This window comes from Episyrphus balteatus, chromosome 4 (assembly GCF_945859705.1).
Source record: "Episyrphus balteatus chromosome 4, idEpiBalt1.1, whole genome shotgun sequence".
NCBI lineage: Eukaryota > Metazoa > Arthropoda > Insecta > Diptera > Syrphidae > Episyrphus > Episyrphus balteatus.
In genome coordinates this window covers 50,305,859-50,326,450 of record NC_079137.1, presented here as the reverse complement: position 1 = coordinate 50,326,450, position 20,592 = coordinate 50,305,859, and the positions used below count along the sequence as shown (strand labels likewise).

Below are 20,592 nucleotides of genomic sequence, written 5' to 3'. Positions count from 1 at the left end.
GGCTTTCTTAAAATGTATTTTGAAATATTGTAGGTGTTGCCGTTGTTTTCAAAATATTTTTTTTTTTGTGTTTGAGGTCAGATTGTTAGAAAATTGCATTTATCGCTTAAACGATGGAAGATTGTCCCTTACTGCCTTTTATATATTTTCCTTAAATTACCTAGAGAATCTTTTGCTAAATCTTTTATGAAATTTAAGCAAAAAAAAATGGTTTTGTTAAAAAAAATTTAATTTTAATTTAAAAAAACAATACGGCAACACCGGCAATTTTTAATCTATAGACTTTAAAGTATTTTTAATTACCTGCGTTTAAAAAAAAAAAATCGTCAAAATCAGAGCTGTTCGGCCGGGTTCCCTAATAATTTGCTTTAGTTACTCTACTAATTATGTTCCTTGTTTTTTTTGTAATCAAAACTGATAAAATCGTTTTTGAAATTAACAACCTTTTTTTTCATTTGGGTTGCATTATAATTATCTATCTCGAGCCTGTACCTCGGGATATGAAATTTAAATTTAATTATTAAGATCAAAACTAACTACGTGTTATAGTGTACAGTCCCAAAGCATATGTGAAGCCATAGGGTTACCATGACATATTTTATCAAATATTATATATTTTGGCCAAAAAACAAGTGATTTTAGTGTTTTTTAGCATTTAAGTAGGGTTGCGGAGTACTTGTCTGCATTTGCGAGGTGGCACCCGACATTTTTTTAATAGAAGGGAGTATTATCTCAAATATGGTGTATAGTTAAGCTTTCTAGTGCATAAAAAGTTATACTGTTTTGTTCAAAGACGATTTTTGTCAGTGTTGTTTTTATTTAAATGGGGTAGCCAAATTTGTGGGGTTACGTTCTTTATATTATTTTTGTCTACTATTTTGACTTTCGTTTGGCATTTCGAAAATTTTTTTATCCAGCCAAACAACAAAGATATGAATGTATTAGTTATGTGACATTTTTTCCTTTAAAATAGGGTTGCCACATGGAAGTTCCCATTTTAGAAGTGGCAACCCTATTTTTTTATTTTCAGTATCAACTTATCTTTCATTTGACTCCAATTTTAACCTCTAACCTTATGAGCTAAGTAACTCGACAATCGCCGCTTGGACTAAAAGTTTTCTTTTTTGAATTTTCTAAGTCAAAATTTGTTATGCCTTTAAAAAAAAAAAAAAAAACAAACAAGCAAAATTCAAAAATATTTTATTAATTTTTATTTAATTTAAAGTTTGCTATATTTATTTAACTTATAACACTGATTTTACCACAGCAATGATCGATCCTGCAGTTTGTAAGATCTAAAAAAAAGACAAATTTTTTTTTTTATAAAATCTTAGTTGTTAATTTTTCTCAGACTTACCGATGTAAAAGTTACCAATGATGGTGTAAAAAATGGCACATCCATTGTCAGTGGCTTTTGTGACCGAGCAATTATAATTAAAATTGCCTTTTGAACACGTTTGTCACAGTGATACCAATTTGTAAAATATGCTGACATTCCTAAGTCAAAACTCTGAAAAAAAAAAAATGCATTTAAAGTAGAACAGGACATGACGAAAATAAACACATTTTCTATAACAGCACTTCCTCCATAGCAAAAAATAAACAGCTCACAAGAAACTGCTAGTGTATATGAAATACAAACAAGAGCCCTAAATCCAGGATACTTAAGGAATAAAAAGTTCAAAAATTCCTAATAAATAATAATAATAATTAGTCAAAACCTACCAACAAAGCTTCAATTATACTCGCTCCAATAACAATTGACGATGTCACAAAATGCGCCAATGTAATCCACATAAAAAGTTGAGAAAACCTTCTTACCAAGTCAATAATTTCATTGTGACGCCTTACAATCCTGCCAACTTCATCAAAGCACTTTCGGTTATCCTCATCATCAAGTAATGTCAAAGTTGATGTATGATCTAGACACAAAAATTTTTTTGTTTTCCCTCGCAAGGATAAAATGTGAATATAATATTTTTCAAAATTTATGAACCACACATACATTTTTCAAACGTTAACCTCATATCCCTTTGGAGTATCTTCAACAGAGCAGCTGAATAAAGGCAGAATGAGATGAACACTCCATCAACACCCGAGAACGCAATGATACACACTTGGGCCATGTATGAAATAAGTGCGTATGTTAAAGGATACCAGGGGAGAGTCAATAGCACAGATGGGACCCTTTTTCACACAGAGATAAGAATTGATTGGTTTTTCATTTTTTCTTTTTTTTGAAAATTTTGTTGCAAGAAAAAGTTGAAAAAAAATTCTCTCACATGACTTTCAAAGGAGTTTCATCGAAGAGATATTCCATTCCCATTGAAATGCGAAACACATTTGTTACGAGTGGTCTCAGGCTGTAGACTACGTTGGCCAGGATTCCAGAAATAAGAACCATGAATGCCAGTTTTGTTGCAGTCAGTGAAAACTTTTGAACTATTTTAGTTTTTTCTTCATCCAATTCTGTGTGGAGAGGAATTTAATTTTTGTTATCCAGGACATCTTTAATACAAACCAGAAAAAAGAACAAGTTTGAGGTGAATAAGGACTCTAGAGAGCTCCTTGCCATTGCAAATAATCAAGGCCATTTTAACAAATGATACCAAACACGAAATAGCCGGACAAATTGCATCAATACCTCTTACCAAATCGACTTTTAAGTAATGGAAACCATACCAAAATTGTGATATAACACCGAGAAATAGGACGAGTACATGAAAGAGACAATTTAAATTGCGTAAAGTTGAGGAATGAGCTTGAGGGTATTGTCCCATCCAGCCGAGGCAAAATTTTGAAATAATGAAATATGAGTTTGTTATGGGGTAGTCTTTGGTAAGGAATTTTAGAGACATTTTTGTGATAGAATTTCTTTGGTAAAGGATTCTTTTTGCGGTTGGTAATAATTCGGTTACTCGCGTTTACTGACTTTTTGTTGAATATTTTGTTTTCTAGTTTTTGGCTGGAGTATTTTGTTTTTATACTTTTTTTTGGACAGATTAAAAAACTTTTTTATTTACATTATTTATTCAATTTTTAATTATAAACTCTTTACTTTTATTTAATGAAACTTTGTCTTAAATGAGTAACTTTTGAGGCGTGCATTTTTAATTAAATGTCATTAATAGTTGTAGTTGGTTATATGCATGTTCATTGAGTTTGGTGACTTAAAGTTTTGGGAGAAACTTTGTTAGTAAAATGGGAAACGATCAACTGGGAATAATTTTTGAAAACCATCATGAGTTTTTCTTTTGAAACAATGTTTATTTGGGTCAAATTTTAAATACTTAACTTACATTCATGAAAGACTTAAAAATGTTTGAACATTTATTTTGAGAATTTTTTGATGTTTTTAAACATTGAAATGTTCAATTTTTGGAGTCCTTAATTAAAACATTAATTAAAGTTAGAGTACAATAACAATGCAGTTGTTTCAATGATTAAAGTACGAAGACAACATTTTTTAGTTCTCGACGTTTTGCTTCTTTTTGACGTGATAACGTCTTATAAATCGATGAACCATGGCAGCCACCACAAAAAAGTGACGCCATTTTCTAGCGTTACACTCTCGCACTTTCGCAGTGCGGCAAAAAAATTCAATTCAAAATTAAAAATAAACTATTAGAGATACAAAAATCTCCTATAGCTTATTTGAAAGATAATAACCTAAAGCTTAATCGAAATGAAGGGGTCTGACACGGATTTTTTTCCAACACTCTGCGTTTCAAAATATGAATTTTTGACAAACACCTTGTTTTTTAGGGGTATTTTTGAGTAGTTTTTGATATTTGGAGCGTTCAAAAAATCTCAAACTTATAGGACATGTAGGTTTTGGTCTTATGCATACATGTGCAAATTGGAATCGTTTAATGAGTTTTGACTGAAAAACGGAAGAAACAATTTTTTTTAAAACACGTTTTTGACCGTTTTTAACCGATTTGCTTCATTTTTTATTTTTATATTTTTTTTGTTTAATAGATAGAGGAATAAAGTATATGGAGTAATGATAGACCATGACCACAACTAAATGTGTGCGAAATTTCAATCATTTTCGTAAACACAATTTTGAGATAACGGTAAAATAAAATTTTAGAATTCAACAGGTTATAACTTTTGATTAAGAGCAGATAGAAATTTTATTAAAGTTTTATGAGCATCCTCATACAATTACCTTTCATTTGGTATATCACACATAACGGTAGACTAACTACAAGCCACACAATGTAAAATCAAGAAACTTGCGAAAAACCTCAAAACACCAGTGGAGATCTGTTGATCATGAACAGCCACCAGTGTGGGAAGTACCGTAATCTCAGTCTGGAAATTCGACATGGTTGACTTTAAAAAATTCTAACTTCTCTTGTAGTCATCTATGAAATTAGATTGATACGTCATGTGAAAGGTGAAATAATAAGCTTTCACATGGTATAAAAATTTTTATAGGTTGTCACACAAAAAAATTGATTCCATGGCGTGAGGACATAAAAATAAATGTTTTTTTGTTTTTTTTTAATGAAATTTGATCGAGTTCAAAAAATTCTAGCTCCTTTTGCAGATGTCTCATAGACCTGATCGATATATATATATATTTTAAGCTTAGACAACAACCTTTCAGATGGTATAAAATTTTGTATAGGTTGTTAGGGAAAAAAATGGAATTAATGACGTGAGAAGATAAAAATTCATGTTTTCTTTTCTTTTTTTGATGAATATGATTGTTTTCAATAAATTATTTTTATACTCTTTGCGCATTGTAAAAATTTAAAAATGGTTTTATTCTTAAGAAGAAATACTTGGCTTTTAAATTGCATAATTTTTTTTGTAAGGTTTTAAAATAAAAAAAAAAAAAAACATGTGTGCAATTCACACGTGGTAGAAGTAAAACCTTAAAAAATAAATTTTCCTGCAAAAACAAAATAGAAAAAATCTACCTTTTTTTTATTCTATCACCTTCAAATCCATGTTTTTTATATGACAACCTAGATAAATTTTATATCATCTGAAAGCTTATTGGCTTAGCTCTAAATATATATATCGATTTAGTCTATGAGACATCTACAAAAAGAGCTAGAATTTTTTGAACTCGACTAGGGATGGGCTTAACTGCTACTTTTGGATAACTGTTACTACCTGTTATTGCTACTTTCCAATAACAGGTATAAATACCTGTTACTGAAATAACAGTTAGTGATACAATTTTCACTAAAGAACGAGAGTGCAATCTCATTATTTTGAGAATGATATTTAATAACATAAGTGATTACTTTGCGGTTCTAAATTCATTTTAGTCTAGAGCAGAAAATTATCTGTAATTGTGGCAATTTGAGTAGTTATAAAATGCGTATCTTATGCAAAATATAACTAAAACCTGAAGATATTTTTTTTTCTGTAATTATAATGAAACCATTAACTATGGATACCAAAAATAACAGGTATAGAAATATTTCTTACAGTAACAGGTATTGGGGAAAACGACGATATTTTGGTATTAATTTTACATTTTCTCATTTTTCGTATGTAAAATGATACTAACAATAACAGGTATAGGAATATTTCTTACAGTAACAGGTATTAGGGAAAACACGATATTTTGGTATTAATCTTACATTTTCCTTGATAATTTTGAGTAAGCAGATAATTTTGATCCGAGTAACAGGTATTACAGATTATTACCGATAAAATAAATTTTTTGTGTGGGATAAGAGAAAGTTGTTTGGATAATTAGTAGGTATTTTTCCTTTTATTAACATTCTTATTACCGAAAATTTTCTTGGATTGCAAAAAAAATGATTTAATTTAAATTTATTTTAGATACTGAAAATATTAACTGTTATTTCAGTAACAGGTATTTTCCCTGATGAGTAGCAAGTTGTTATTGCTACTTTCCAATACCTGTTACTCAATACCTGTTACTGAAATATCGGCCCATCCCTAAACTCGACCAATTTCCATCAAAAAAAGCGAAAAAACACGTATTTTTATCTTCTCACACTATTAAATCCATTTTTTCCCTAACAGCATATACAAATTTTTACACCACCTGAGAGCTTACTGTCTTAGCTCAAAATATATATATCGATCAGGTGTATGGGACATCTAGAAAAAGAGCTAGACATTTTTAAACTCAATGAAATTTCATCCAAAAAGCAAAAAAAAAAACATTTATTTTTATGTTCTCATGCTATTAAATCAATTTTTTTGTTTGACAACCTATAAAAATTTTTATACCATGTGAAAGCTTATGGTTTCACCTTGTATAATGATATATAAATCTTATTTCAAAGATGTCTACAAGAGAAGTTAGAATTTTTTAAAGTCAACCTATCGAATTTCCAGACTGAGATTACGGTACTTCCTACACTGGTAGCTGGTCATCGCCAACAGATCTCCAGAGGTGTTTTGAGGTATTTTTAAATTTTTTTCAATTTTTTTCAATTTAAGATTGTGTAACTTGTAGAGCACGTAACGTTATGTGTGATATATCAAATAAAAGGTTATGTTATCAGCATGCGTATTAAAGTTAAATCAAATTTTTATGTGCACTAGATCAAAAGATATAACGTGTGTTGGAAAACAACATCTTTTTACCGTTATCTCCGAATTTTGAATATGAAATTAATTGAAATTTTGTACAATTATAATTTATTTAATTACCTATCTACAGTACAAATTTCATTTATCTATCTATTAAAACAAAAAAGTTATAACAAGTTGAAGTCGTGTCGCGTTTTCGTTTCATCTTGTTTCAAATCACAACGATACTAAAGAAGTTTTCACTTCAAAAAATTAATATAGGTAATGAGAAAATAAAAAAGGTATTTTTTTTAGCTTTTTCTTGTAAATTATGATTGTTTGAAAAAAAAGTAAACTCTTAAATTGACTCATTTTAAACAAAACCACACAACCTGTTTTCTGACGACGTTATCACGTAAAATCATCGTCCTAAAACCGGCTTTACAGACAACCTCTTTTTTTCTAACGAACCATCTACTCAAAAGCTCATCTTCAATTAGACGATTTGATGAAGACAAAAGCCCGCAAGTAGAAATGAGCAAAACATCAATACCTGTGATTTTAAACTTGTGATTTTTAACCTGTGAATAACAAAAATCACGATCATTGCCTTAAATATGATTTGAGTATTTAATTTTCACTTTACAGTTTGCACAAATAAAGCATTTACCTACCCTAAATGTCATTGGGACGAGTTCGTTCTAGGATATGATTTGATTTTTCTGACACAGATCAATCATAAAAAAGATCTCCAAGTTTGCACTAGAAATTGAGGTAAAAGTTTTTTTTAGGGAAAAACCAAAGTTTTCAATGCATTTTCATGAATTCCGATCAAACCAATTCACGTTTACACAAGAACTATTGAAAAAGCTGATTTGGGGAAAATCACAGGTTAAAAATAATTTCCTATGCAATTTTTGGTACATTCATGCAAAAATGCATTGGATATTAATTTTAACATGTGATTTTCCTGAAACCACTTTTGCAACAGTTCTAGTTTAAACGTGCCCCTTTAAAATCATGTTTATCCGAAAGAAAAATCACGTTTTGCAACCGAATATTTGCTGCAAAATCGCAACTTGTCCTGATTAGATTAAGAGTAAAGAGTTTAATCGGTAAAAATATCTACTTTTCCCGTCAAATAACAGATTTAACCCAAAAAATCTAAAGTGGCTTAGAAAAAAAAATGTTTTCCCAAGTAAAATAACGGATAGCTGTGTAAAATCGCAATTTTCGTAACTAAGAAAAATCGTAAGGAAAGTGCATTTGGATAACACGTGTAATTTTTTTAATACAGTATTTTTTTTTTGATTAAAACAAAATTTAAATCACGTTTAAAAATCACAATTTAAAATCACTGTGAATTAAAAATCACAGTCATATGTCTTGCGATTTAAAAATCACGACTTAGCTCATCTCTACCCGGAAGAATTTTTGGATGTAAGCGATATCTTTAAATAATTATGATATTTTCGGAAAGGTCGTTAAATTCTGTGAAAGATGTACAAATTTTAGAGTTCCTAGTGGAAGCATTCAAAAGTTTAAGTACAATAACAATGCAGTTTTGTAAATTATTTTAGGAGGTATACGTTTGACGTAGGTTGTAGACGTTTTTCTTTTTAACAAACCGTCCACTCGAAAACTCATTTTAAATTTGACAAGGATTATACTGTTGTCAGTTTAAAATAACGAAGAGGATTATAATAGCCATGAAACCAAAGTATCCGTTTAGCTTTAAAAAAAAGACTTATATTTGAAAATAATACTCACCCCAAGCACAATCGACCTTATAAATCAAAGACCTTCAAAGAAAGTTCTATCTTTCTTGGAGCAAGGATAAAAATGTCCACAACATTGTCCAATAGTCAAATAGATTTGTTTTCTCGGAAATAGAAATGTTTTTTGTGAATAAGATACAAAATGAGACTCTGTTTATTCTTTGTCATATTCTAAGAAGAATTATTTGAATAGAAATTTCTGACAATTTTTCTTCGAAATTAATCAATTCTTGAATTTTAATTAAATCACTGTGCTTTGTTTGGTAGGAAAAATGGATAAATTTTCTTTGATTTTCCTTTCACTTGTCCTTGTGAATGAATGATTTTGAAAAAGTTCAACTTATTATCAACTTATTATAAGTTTATATGAGAACAAATGTAAGGCATTATTTCTAGGAACAAGAAACTTGGTCATTGATAAAATATCATACAAATACAAAAAAAATTCTAAAAAGAGTGTCAAATAAAATTATTTCTCAAATTGGTGATTTACTATATTGAAACAAGTTACAATTATCCTTTTTAAGCCAGTTTTTCAACTGCTATTTAACATGAGAACAGAAAATGTATACAATTTAACTATACCTCTATTACAACTTGTATAAGTAACGAAAATCAGCCAATCGCTTGAATAAATTAATACTCTCCTACTCAATTCTATTGATTTATTTAAAGATGTAATTTTCCCTTTTTCATTGCATTCATCGATATCAAAAGAAAATGTTTCTTTCAAATCACTTTTATGCTGGTAAATGGATTGAACTGAGTTCAATTCTTGAGTGGATATTGGTCGAATGGATTGCACAATCAGCTAACAATATTTGTTTTCTCTGCTCCTCTTTTCTAGAAAACATTTTACCTTCTTTATCAGATTACAGTCATATAAGTTTGCTATTTCGAATATACAAACTGTAAGTATACCAGTCGAATGTAGAAGAAGGGCTTTTATTGATGAGGCCAAGGACTCTTATTTTTTTGGAAATAATGTAGGTAGGTTATATTGAAAATAAGAAGAGAAGGTCCTTCGATATTATGGTTCTTGGATTTGTGTATATTTTCAATGAGAAATCCACTTTTCTATTCTTGATGGGATAATAAGTGTTGTACAAGTAAAATTTGATTGAAGTGCATTGATTGAAATAATTCTCAATAAATATTGCGTGAATGACACTTTTTTTCTATGAGACAACCTTGACTGAATTTATGCAGATTTTTTGGCAAAGAAAATATAATATTCTTAAGAATAACCATGAGAAAAGTCTACTGATAATTTAATAATAGAAATTGCTTGAATCGTTACATTTTTGCAGACTAACAATATCAACAGAGCAGACAACTTTTTGTTTTTCAATAAAAGTGAAGTAGCTGGCTAGAGTATGAGTTGAGTTAACCTAGACTGAATTTGAATTTGATGTTTGGAAAACCATATGGTAAACCCAAACATAGAACCAACTCCAAACTGAAATAAATATTCTGTAAAATAATATTTGTGTGCGATATGGATGATTTTTTTATATTATTTGTGACATTTTTGAAAAACATCAATACATGGGATAAAAATAGGACATATTTAAATAATATGATGTTAACTTTAAATCACACCCTCTTAAAAAAATAGGATTTCTGTTTAAAATAAGTGGAATCCGCCTTAACTCTGTTAAATTTAAAGTGAATTTCATTTTATTTTAATAGGAATTTTCATCTTAAAAAAATAAAAAAAAACTGACTAGAAAGAAAAGATTCCGTCTTATTTCTGAAATAGAAACGGAGTTGTGAAAACCAGAGTTATGTGCGTCAAAGATATGAAAAACTGAAGTTATGAAAAAACCAGAGCTATGAATACCAAAGCTATAAAATTTAGTTTTTGGGTTGGCAAAAATAAAATTGAGAGAAACGATATACAGGCAATACAGGGATATTCAGGAATAATGTAGGGGGAAGTGGTCACCCTTCGTACACGGTCACCCTTCGTACAGTGAGCTTAAAACAAAAACTAAACGGTATTCAAACACGTGCTTACTAGTGTGCATAGACATAGTAGGCGCCGAGCTGCTAGATAAATTTTGAATCCTAAGTGCAACGGATTCGGTCGCCACAAGACTTTTAGTGTTTTTTAGTGCTCTGAGTAATTTTTGTATGTACATTTGATGTCATGTTGTGTTTAAGTTAAGTATGTTTTTGGCTAAACAGTAATGAAGAATTGTTGTTTAAAGTGTTAAATTTGTGTTTTAATTATAAATATTGCAAAATTTCAGTATATTTTTTCAAAAATCGATTTTTCTGCATTATGTACAGCTTGGGGAGCATTCGTACAGTCAAACATGGGGCACATTCGTACGCATACGTATGCCCGCCAGTAAATTTTCTTGAGCAGATAATCAAAACACGGAGTTACAGTTTTATTGAAATGAAATTTAAACCTCTATAATAAGTTTTTCGCATTCTATAGTAAATTAAGGTTGGTATTTTTATATATGTAAATAATAATTTGTTTCAGAATCGTCGAATCGTGAAAAATTGAGTTTTTTATTTGTTTTTGTTTTTTTCTGAGTCAAGTTCAATTAATTAATAAATTAATAAGTAATAAAATGTTTTAAAACTCAAATTTGGCATTTGACAAATCAAAAGTTAGTCAAATTAACGATTTAAATATCCTGTACGAATGTACCCCATGTGCTGTACGAAGGTACTCCACGGGTGGGGAGGATTCGTACAAAAATCTAATCCCAGTAAAATGGCTATAACTATTTAAGCCTTTGACTTAGAAGTGTCAAATTTTTTTGTAAAGTGTAATAATATACATATTACAAATAAAGTCCATTTTCTCGAAGCTGGAGTGAGTAAATAAATAACTAAAAATAAATAAGTAAAAACTGTACGAAGGGTGACCACTTCCCCCTACCAAAAAGCTAGAGCGTGAAGGTTGGTTCGAGATTCCAGCTCGTTGAGCCGGGAGGTGCAATTTTCTAAAAGACTGACTTTTGACATTTGGAAAAATAAATTATGAAGAGTCAACGGTAAAACCAACAATATCGTGTTGCACTTTTTTGTAAAGCTTTAAAATAAAGCTGTTTTCTATTCATAGACTACTTTTAGTGGAGTAACTAAAGATCAAAAATTGGCAATATTAGGGAACCCGGCCGAACAGCTTAGATTTTGATGATCTTTTTTTTCAAGCGTCAGTAATTAAAAATACTTTAAAGTCTATAGATTAAAAATTGCCGGTGTTGCCAAAAGATTGTCTAGGAAATTCAAGGAAAAAAAATATATGGGAGTGAGGGACAATCTTCCATAGTTCAAGCGATAGATGCAATTTTCTTATTAATTGACTTCAAACACAAAAAAAAATATTTGAACACAACGGCAACACCTACAATATTCAAATATACATTTTTTAAAAGAAGCTTAGTCATATAAGTAAAATTAAAATTAAGTTAATTTAATGAACGGCTTTTGAAAGAATGGTAATTGAACTCAGATTTTTGAAAAAAAAAAATTATTGAAAAAATTTTAACATGTCGTTTTTTAAACTTGGTCGTAATATGAAATGCATTTATTTTCAAATTTTTTTGGCCGCATTTATTATGATTTCAAATTATAAAAGGAAATGACAATATGTATTACGGTTTATGAAAAAAATTAAAAAGTGTTTCATTTTCGAAGAACTTTTTTTAATAAAAGTTTTGAAAAAAAAATGTAACTTATTTTTTTTTTTTTAAGTTTAACATCTAAACATAAAATTATTTTTTATTCATTGAATAACCCTTACTGTTGAAAGTTAAATAGCAAAAATTTAAAGTTCCTATTTAGCACAGTCTTTGAGAAAATTAATTATTTCAATGCAAAAATTCAGTTTTAATAAAAAAAAAAAAACCATTGAAATTGAAGTAATTTTTCATTTTTTTTTTTTTCAAAAGTGTGATATATTTTACCTTTTTTGCTTCGAAATTCAACTGATAATATTTATGGCCAAACATTTTTTTTAAATATATTCATATTTTATTAGAAAAAGTTTGGAAAAAAGTCATTTTAAATTTTTCTAATAAAATTTTTTTTTTTTAATTCTGAGTTTGAAGACCATTTTTTCAAAAAGTCTTGATTAAATTTAGTGGATTTAAATTAAAGAGATAAGAATGAGCTTCTGGCTTTCTAAAAATGTATTTTAAAATATTGTAGGTGTTGCCGTTGTTTTCAAAATATTTTTTTTTTGTGTTTGAGGTCAGATTGTTAGAAAATTGCATTTATCGCTTAAACGATGGAAGATTGTCCCTTACTGCCTTTTATATATTTTCCTTAAATTACCTAGAGAATCTTTTGCTATCATTTGTTTTATGAAATTTAAGCAAAAAAAAATGGTTTTGTTAAAAAAAATTTAATTTTAATTTTAAAAAACAATACGGCAACACTGGCAATTTTTAATCTATAGACTTTAAAGTATTTTTAATTACCTACGTTTGAAAAAAAAAATCGTCAAAAGCAGAGCTGTTCGGCCGGGTTCCCTAATAATTTGCTTTAGTTACTCTACTATTTTTGAAAAATTAAAATTAAGGGCTTTCTAAAAAATATTTTAGCCTTTTTTTTTTAAATTTATATCGAAAATTAAAAGAAATTTTTGAATTTGGTTTTCTGGTTTTATTTAAAAACTAAGAAGAGAATTTAAAAAGAAAATTTTGGAAAAAAAATAATTTGAATCTGTTTCATTTGTTTATTTTTCAATATTTAGTAGGTTTTGAAAATTATTTTTTTCAAAATTTTTAAACAACTGTTTTTTTAACAAACTGAATTGTCAATTTAAATTAAGGGAAACTAGAATATCTTTATCATAATTTGTACAAGCAATCATGATAAAGATGATACTTAAAAATATTTAAAATTACTGTGCGCTGTTTAAAGAAAGACAAAAATGAAACGAAAAAACCAACCCCTTTATAGGTCGAGAGATTCCCTCAAGTATACTAAATTTTTTTTGTATGTATAGCAATCGACAAGGATATAAGTTTTTCATCACGTATCACCCAAAAAAAAAAAAAAAGAGACAAAAATGCTTTGTCAGTTTCTATTGAATTTTCCATCCCGTAGTAAAACTTTAAGATAAAAGATTTTAAAAACAGTTTCCATGGCACAATGTTTTGTGGGTGTTTGAATCCCAACCATGATTTGAAAACTTGATGATAAATGATACGAATGAAATCTCTATACGTGCTTTGTATTATATTACACAAAAAAAAAAAACCTTCAAGCTTTAACTACTTTTTAGCATTTAAAATACATACCTACAATTCGCGAGATGAAATCTGTTATTTTAATCTTTTGTAAAGAATGTTTTAAATTTATGCAAATAAAAATGAAGATAATCTATTTATAATGTTTAAGTAATGTAAATTATTGTGGATGGAGGATTTTAATTTGTAATTTTTGGCTATTTTGTTTAAATCTGAAAATCATTTGGTTATTTAAAAAAAAAAAATGTTAAGAATAAAAACTCTTACACACTTATCCTAAAGTTCAGAGACCCATTTGATTTGATAGATGATCAAAAACTCAATATATATGACCAAAAACTTTGTAATAATTCTGATTACTTTCAGCAGCTACATTTAAGTTCAAAATATTTATATCCGTACTCAATTGGACAACTGTCCTTCAAAATCTTATAAATTCGTCAATTTTATTTACATTTTTCTATAAACATTAAATAATGCCAAAAATATTGTTGGTGTTATAAAACCTGATAGTTTTATTATTGTGAGCAATTAACAACTCAATCAAAATGAGATTAATGGCTGACAAATTCTACTTATTGTTGATACTTGTAAATTTCCACCAAATAGTGCCGCAGAAAACTCATATCACGACTAATGATCTGCAAAAATAATTTCCTGTCATCTCGATACACATTTTGAGGAGATATACCAACACGCAGAGTGTGTGACATTAAGAGTATGCCTACGAGACTAAATTTGTCACACAGCCATCATATTATTTATTCTTTCCCTTCAATCTTCACTCCTTGCACACAGGAATATTTCGTAGAATGGTGTCATAACTATGGAAGTGGATTTGATATGATACGTTGGCATGGAATATTTTGTAAAATAAATGGGCATTATCATGGGCCACCTACAGAGTGACAATTTGTTGACACAATTTGTTGGCAGAAAATATAAACCAAATGTCATTACAGTTCCTTGAAATCTTTAATTTGTGTTTATTTTATTTTTGGTTATTTTGTGTGAGTGTTTGAATGACAAAGTAGAACTTTAATTTGACATAAAAGTTTAAGTGAGTCGGAAAGCTATCAATTTAAGAAAACTAAAGGAAAATATTGAGGATTTATTAGAATTTGATTGAGTTGGTCAAAAAAATTAAAGATGGAGTAGTAACTTTTTTTATATGTATGTTATACAGATATGGTTGATGCATGTATTTAAAGGTTAAATGATAAGCTTGCCAATGATATAAAATTTATTATAGGTTGTCATGTAAAAAATATTGACAGTATGATGTGTAAAGAAAAAAAAGTAAATTTTTTTCGCTTTTTTTCGTGAAAAGTGTGTGATTTCAAGAAATCATATTTATACTTTTTACAAAACATATAGGCTTTAGTAATGATTTAATTCCTGAGAAGAAATATAAGGCTTATTAAAGGTATAATATTTTGTATACTTTTGCAAATAAAATAAAATGCACGACTAGGTCGCACGAACTTGCTCTTAGAGTTAAAGTTGCTTAAATTTTTAAGACTTTTTATATAGAAATTTGGAAAAAAAAATAAAATTCGTTTTTTTTTTTAAATAAAATAAAATCTGAAATCAAATTGCCCTCCAAAACAAGTATGCAGTTTTGATTGATATATTAAGATGCATTTTTGGACAAAAAATTTTGAAAATCGTTAGAGCCGTTTTTTAAAAAACTAATTTTTTATAAATAATTTTTTTTGGAAAAAAGTTTTAAAATAAAATTGGTATGCAATTTTGTAGAAATCACTAATCAACATTTAAAAACCAAATTTCAAAAAAATTCAATGTCCCGTTTTCGAAATTTTGATTTTTCAAAAAAAAATTTTCAAAATTTTTTTAAAAATCCAAAAATTATTTTGTTTCAAATTTGATTTTTGGTTTATATTTAAATTATATAAATTCTTCTTCACAAAAAATTTTGTATCGTATAAGCACTTTCGGAGATAATCGGATTTGAAAAAAAAACGGTTCTATGGCAGGTACTGTTAATAATTATTTTCAAAAAATTTTTTTTCATTAAAAGATAGACCTTAGCTTAAAACTATTATTTGAATTTTTTAAACAAAATCGTTGGAGCCGTTTTTGAGATATTTCAATTTTACTAAAATTGGTATATGACAAGTACCGTTATTTTTGGTCCAAAAAAATTAATTCCAAAAACCCCTCTGGAGAGTAGCCAAATAACGCTACATACCAAGTTTGACATCGATCGGTCCATCCGTTTAGGCTGTAGCTTCGTTTACAGACTGACAGACAGACAGACAGACGGACTTCCGGGACCCACTTTTTTGGCATTCTCTACCATCTTAATGTCATGGAAAAATTTTATCTCAATTTTTTTTTTTACGAATGCATAACTTGATAATGAGAAATGGTAATTTTTAATTTAATTAATTTTCATTAATTTGTTGGCGTTTTTTTTTATATGTATTAAGCTTCAATAAAAACCCCCAAGAAATTATTATTAAATCGAATATTTTGTACGAATTTTAAAATATATGTTTGTTACATGAGAGTAACGCAGGGCTCGCAAGGGTTAAGGACAAGACACTATGACTATGAGGAGCTATTAGCTAAACCAATAATACAGATTTACAAATCATTTTATTCTTTATGTAACATCTTTATATGCGCCATTTATTTTCTATAATCTAACCTATGTACATTATGTGGCAAACTAAATGGATAGAAAAAATAAATTAATATCATCGTTAAAATGTATTTCTATATCATTTTGATGGTGAACATTTTTGACAGAAGTACCTTGACTACGAATCCTACTTCATCAAATATACAAATTGTAAGACATTTCAAATAGAATAGGCACATATCCGAATTACGTTTATTCGTAGGTATATTCATATTATTTTCTACCCTTAGTTGGTTGTAACACGTCATTTATCGTGTCAGAAAAAAAACATAAATAGAAAGATGACAGGTTCAACATGTTTCCTGTTTGTTTTTTTCTCATCACACATCACACTTATTATACAAAACACATGTATGTCTAATGCATATCCCCTCCAGGTTACAGTAGTTAACAATTCGTTAAAAGTTTTACAAGACGTACCTAGACGAGGATTTACATGTAAAGTTTCTGTTTTCTCATTTTGTTCACTAAACCTTTTTCCTTGTTCCCTATTCCTTCTTTCATCTTAACATTATCAAGACAGTTTTATGCGTATTTCATTTCAAAAAGAAATTATTTCAAGCAATACAATTTCACATAACATAAAAATTTTAAGATTAAAATAGTTCGGTGTCTCATTCCGGAAAAATTTAAATTCTTTATCATATCTGAACTGAAGCTAACGAAGCTAACGAAGCTAACAGGTTACCATATTGACCAGTTAAACTTAGAGCCTTTGTGCTAGAAAATTATTTTATAACCATTTCAGCTGGCTTTATAATATTGTCAAACCATAGCCGTAGCTAGGATTTCATTTCGGGGGGGTTAGCTCAGACCAAACAAAATTTTTTTTTAGAAATCACAATACTTTGTATCAACTATATGTAACTGCAGTCGATTCTAAATCCCGCTAAATCAAATAGTCATTTGAACTGTGTAGAAGCGAAAAATTTGCCAATATCCTTTTTAAGTATTTTTTAGGAGAGGAATTCGTAGTTAAAAGTTTAAAAAAGCCCTGCTTACGGTAAACGAATTTAAAAATGGCCGAATATTCAGCGGCATCTCTAGTTTTGTAGGTACAAAGAGTGATAAGTTGGTTGATATAAATTGCGAGCGTTCGCGAGCAAGAAAATTTTTTTTAAGAAACAAATTTTAACCATTCTATGGCTTTATAAAAAAAATTATTTCGTACAATTTAATATATAAAACATTGAAAAATGGACTTTTTCTTGCACTGAAATTTTGTAGCAGAAAATTGACAGGTACATTCTATCTATTGAGTTCTAAATGAAATTAGCAATACTTAAAAACCAAAATTTTAAATAATCCAAGTTGTTTCACATGAGCTAATTACACTGGTCAACAAGGTTTTTGTTACAGAAACCAGGGTATACTTTTCTATAGGCTGAGCTCGAATCCGAAGTCAGAAAAATTCTATCACATCACGTTTTGGAGATATTCCCGTTAGAAAATCAAAATGCCGATTTTTACCAGTTTTCAAAGTTATTTTTTAGCGTTTACTTATTTTTTTTTAAATTAAATTTGTAACAGTTTCTAAAAGAATTGTGTCAAAATTTGAAATCGATTGGTACAGAACTTTTCGATATTTGCTATTAAAAGCAAATAAATATGAGATGCCCCAAACACTTTGATTTCAAGTTATGATTTCTCGAGGAAGAAAATAGATATTTAAAAGATTTAAACGGATTTAGAGAGACAAAACTTAATTCTTTTAGAAACTGTTACAAATTCAATTTAAAAAAAAAAATAAGTAAACGCTAAAAAATAACCCTGAAAACTGGTAAAAAGCGGCATTTTGGATTTTCTAACGGGAATATCTCAAAAACGTGATGTGACCGAATTTTTCTGACTTCGGTTTCGAGCTCAGCACACAAAAAACCTATAGAAGAGTATACCCTGGTTTCTGTAACAAAAAAGAAGTTTAATTTTGTTGACCAGTGTTATACTTCACTTTGAAATTTAACAATAAACTGAAATTGTTTAATTTTATAATTTGAAACAAAAGAATAACGAAATGTTGTAAATACAGTGCTTTGCAAAAGTATAATCGCACCATATAAAAATGCTATTTATTTAAAACCGAGTATTGCAGCGACAATCTACTATTTTTTTTATTAAAGGGGATCAAAAAACAAGAATATTGAGAAGAACAAAATGTCCCGTTACTTTCTCTTATAATTTTTAGAAATAAAAACAAGTTTTTCTTCCATTGCAAAAGTATAATCGCTTTTTTTTATTTTGAGTATGGCCAAGAAGGTTTTTGTTACAGAAACCAAGATATACTTTTCTAAAGGTTTTTTATATGCTGAGCTCGAATCCGAACTGAGAAAAATTCTATCACATCGCGTTTTTGAGATATTCCCGTTAGAAAATCGAAAATCCCGCTTTTTGCCAGTTTTCGAGGTTATTTCCTAGCGTTGGTAGGTACTAAATCGATACATTTATTTTCGCTTACATACTGGATTTAAGGTTAACATAGAACAAAAGTGGGTAATAAGCAACTGAAGATATCTCGGACAGTAGAAAAGATGTCTGAAAGATTTAAATAGATTTAAGGGTAATATTTCAAAAACTAGATGTGATCGAATAAGTCCGTCTTTGGATTCGAGTTCGGCCACCGAAACCCTTTGAAAAAGCATAGTTTAGTCTCGGCACCAAAAACCTCGGCACCAAAAACCTGCATAAGTACTTGTGGTATTTAAAAGGTTCTTAAAAGAGCATTTTAAGGTGTTAACATAGTGCTTTAGGAAATGGTCAAAGAGATAAAAACTCTTTGTAATGGACCAAACAATTTTTGTTTTCCTTTATACAAACTTCATCGACAGCTTCTGCAACGATGCAAAATTGGTAGTGATTTTAACTAAAATACAAAAACAAATCATTTAGTGCTGCACATATTAGACTTGTATATGTTTATAATAATAGGTATCTTTTGATTTTCTAAAAAAAAATTTCGGGGGGGGGGGGGGGGGGGGGGGTTAAACACCCAAAACCCCCCCCTAAATACGGCTATGTGTCAAACGGTTTTCTCGTAATAATTTTTTCTTTATTTGAAAATATAATTAATGAAACCAAAGAAGATCTGTGAAAAAAATCTTTTCTTCATGAAAGAAATTGTTTTCTTCGTTTTGATTTTTTTTTTTTTTTAAGAGTAAAATTAAAACGTGCGGAAAAGTTTCCTATTTATAGAAATAATCGTTTCTCTAATGCAGCCATTTCTAGGATACTATTTTATAGAGTATCATGTATTGAAACTTTGTGGAGTGGAAGATTTGTTTTTGCAACTGTATAAGATGGTATAAAACTATGCTATTTGATGGTTGGAATTACTTTATGATTAACTACCTCGACACTAGCACACAAAACTTACAAAACATATTAGAAATTAAGTATAATTTAATTTTCAGTTAATTTGCAAACAAAAAATTATATTCTTGAAACTTTCCTGCAACAAAAATTATTATAAACAATTTAAAAAAGGGATTAAAAAACATGTTAACTTTTAATTTTCAAAGCCAACAATGTTTCTGTTTTATTTTTTAGTTTTGAGTTTGAGGTTACTTGTTACTTTCAAAGCCTTGAAAAAGACGTTTTAAATCTTCGAAATTTTTTATTTGAACGTCTTTTTCAAGGCTTTTATTTAGAATTTTGTACTTTCAGTACCCTTCATATTAAAATTTGCAAAAATTTCAAAAAGCAAATGTTTGTATTTTTCAAAAAACGTTTAAACCTCTTTTTTAGAAAATCAATATTTGAAAAATGGGTTTACAAATTTTCTTGATTTTCATCGAAACAGAATACCAATTTTTTTAGTAAAACTTTTTAAAATTTCTTTTAAAGGTACAAAAAAATTATTTAAAAAAAAACATATGACACTTCTTTTAGAGTTCAATTCCATTAAAAATAGGTGTCTTCCTAATTTTAAAACTATTGTATACATTTTTTTTTAACTTCTATAGCAAATTGAAAATACAAATATATTAAAACTATTTTTTTACGAAAGTACATAAACTCCTTTATTTCTCAGCAACACTAACCATCCCTAGCGCAGGTCCTTTCTTTTCGAATAACGAATTAAAATTTCTTTTATACATTGACTTTTACAAAAATTTCATAAAAAAAAATTAAAAAATCTAAGAACAAGTACTTTCGAGTACAAATTGTGTTAAATTTTTTATTTCCAATATTCAGTTATATAGGAATCTTGATTTTTTTTTCTTATTCCTTTTTCTATGAATTTTGAATTACAAAATACAGTTTTCTTACTTTCAATTATTTTCTCAAAATCCTCATCAAAGAAAGGAGCAATGAACTTTATTCTATGCCCCCATTATTTTGTAATTAGTAACAGAAAATACAATTTTCATATTATTTGTGTAATTTTATAGCTCAAGAGCAACTTAACTTG

The 20,592-nt window shown here is 28.5% G+C and overlaps 1 protein-coding gene across 1 annotated transcript; it reads right to left on the bottom strand.

Annotated features, from left to right (window-relative positions):
• Window positions 1-1,183: 1,183 nt before the first annotated feature.
• LOC129917914 (odorant receptor 24a-like) lies at window positions 1,184-2,926 on the bottom strand. Its single transcript, XM_055998140.1, has 7 exons — window positions 2,522-2,926; window positions 2,283-2,469; window positions 2,006-2,187; window positions 1,726-1,922; window positions 1,565-1,663; window positions 1,358-1,510; window positions 1,184-1,295 (listed from the first exon to the last, which is right to left on the bottom strand). Exons 1-7 carry the CDS (start codon window positions 2,856-2,858, stop codon window positions 1,245-1,247), a joined length of 1,206 nt encoding a protein of 401 aa, XP_055854115.1. The 5' UTR covers window positions 2,859-2,926; the 3' UTR covers window positions 1,184-1,244.
• Between the last annotated feature and the right edge of the window lie 17,666 nt (window positions 2,927-20,592).

Bases quoted from the DNA above. Each gene is read 5' to 3' on its own strand.
- LOC129917914 (XM_055998140.1), bottom strand. From the start codon at position 2,858: ATGTCTCTAAAATTCCTTACCAAAGACTACCCCATAACAAACTCATAT. The intron at 2,470-2,521 runs GTTTGTATTAAA...CTCTCCACACAG, and splicing joins CAAACTTGTTCTTTTTTCTG to AATTGGATGAAGAAAAAACT. The intron at 1,296-1,357 runs GTAAGTCTGAGA...TCTTTTTTTTAG, and splicing joins CATTGGTAACTTTTACATCG to ATCTTACAAACTGCAGGATC.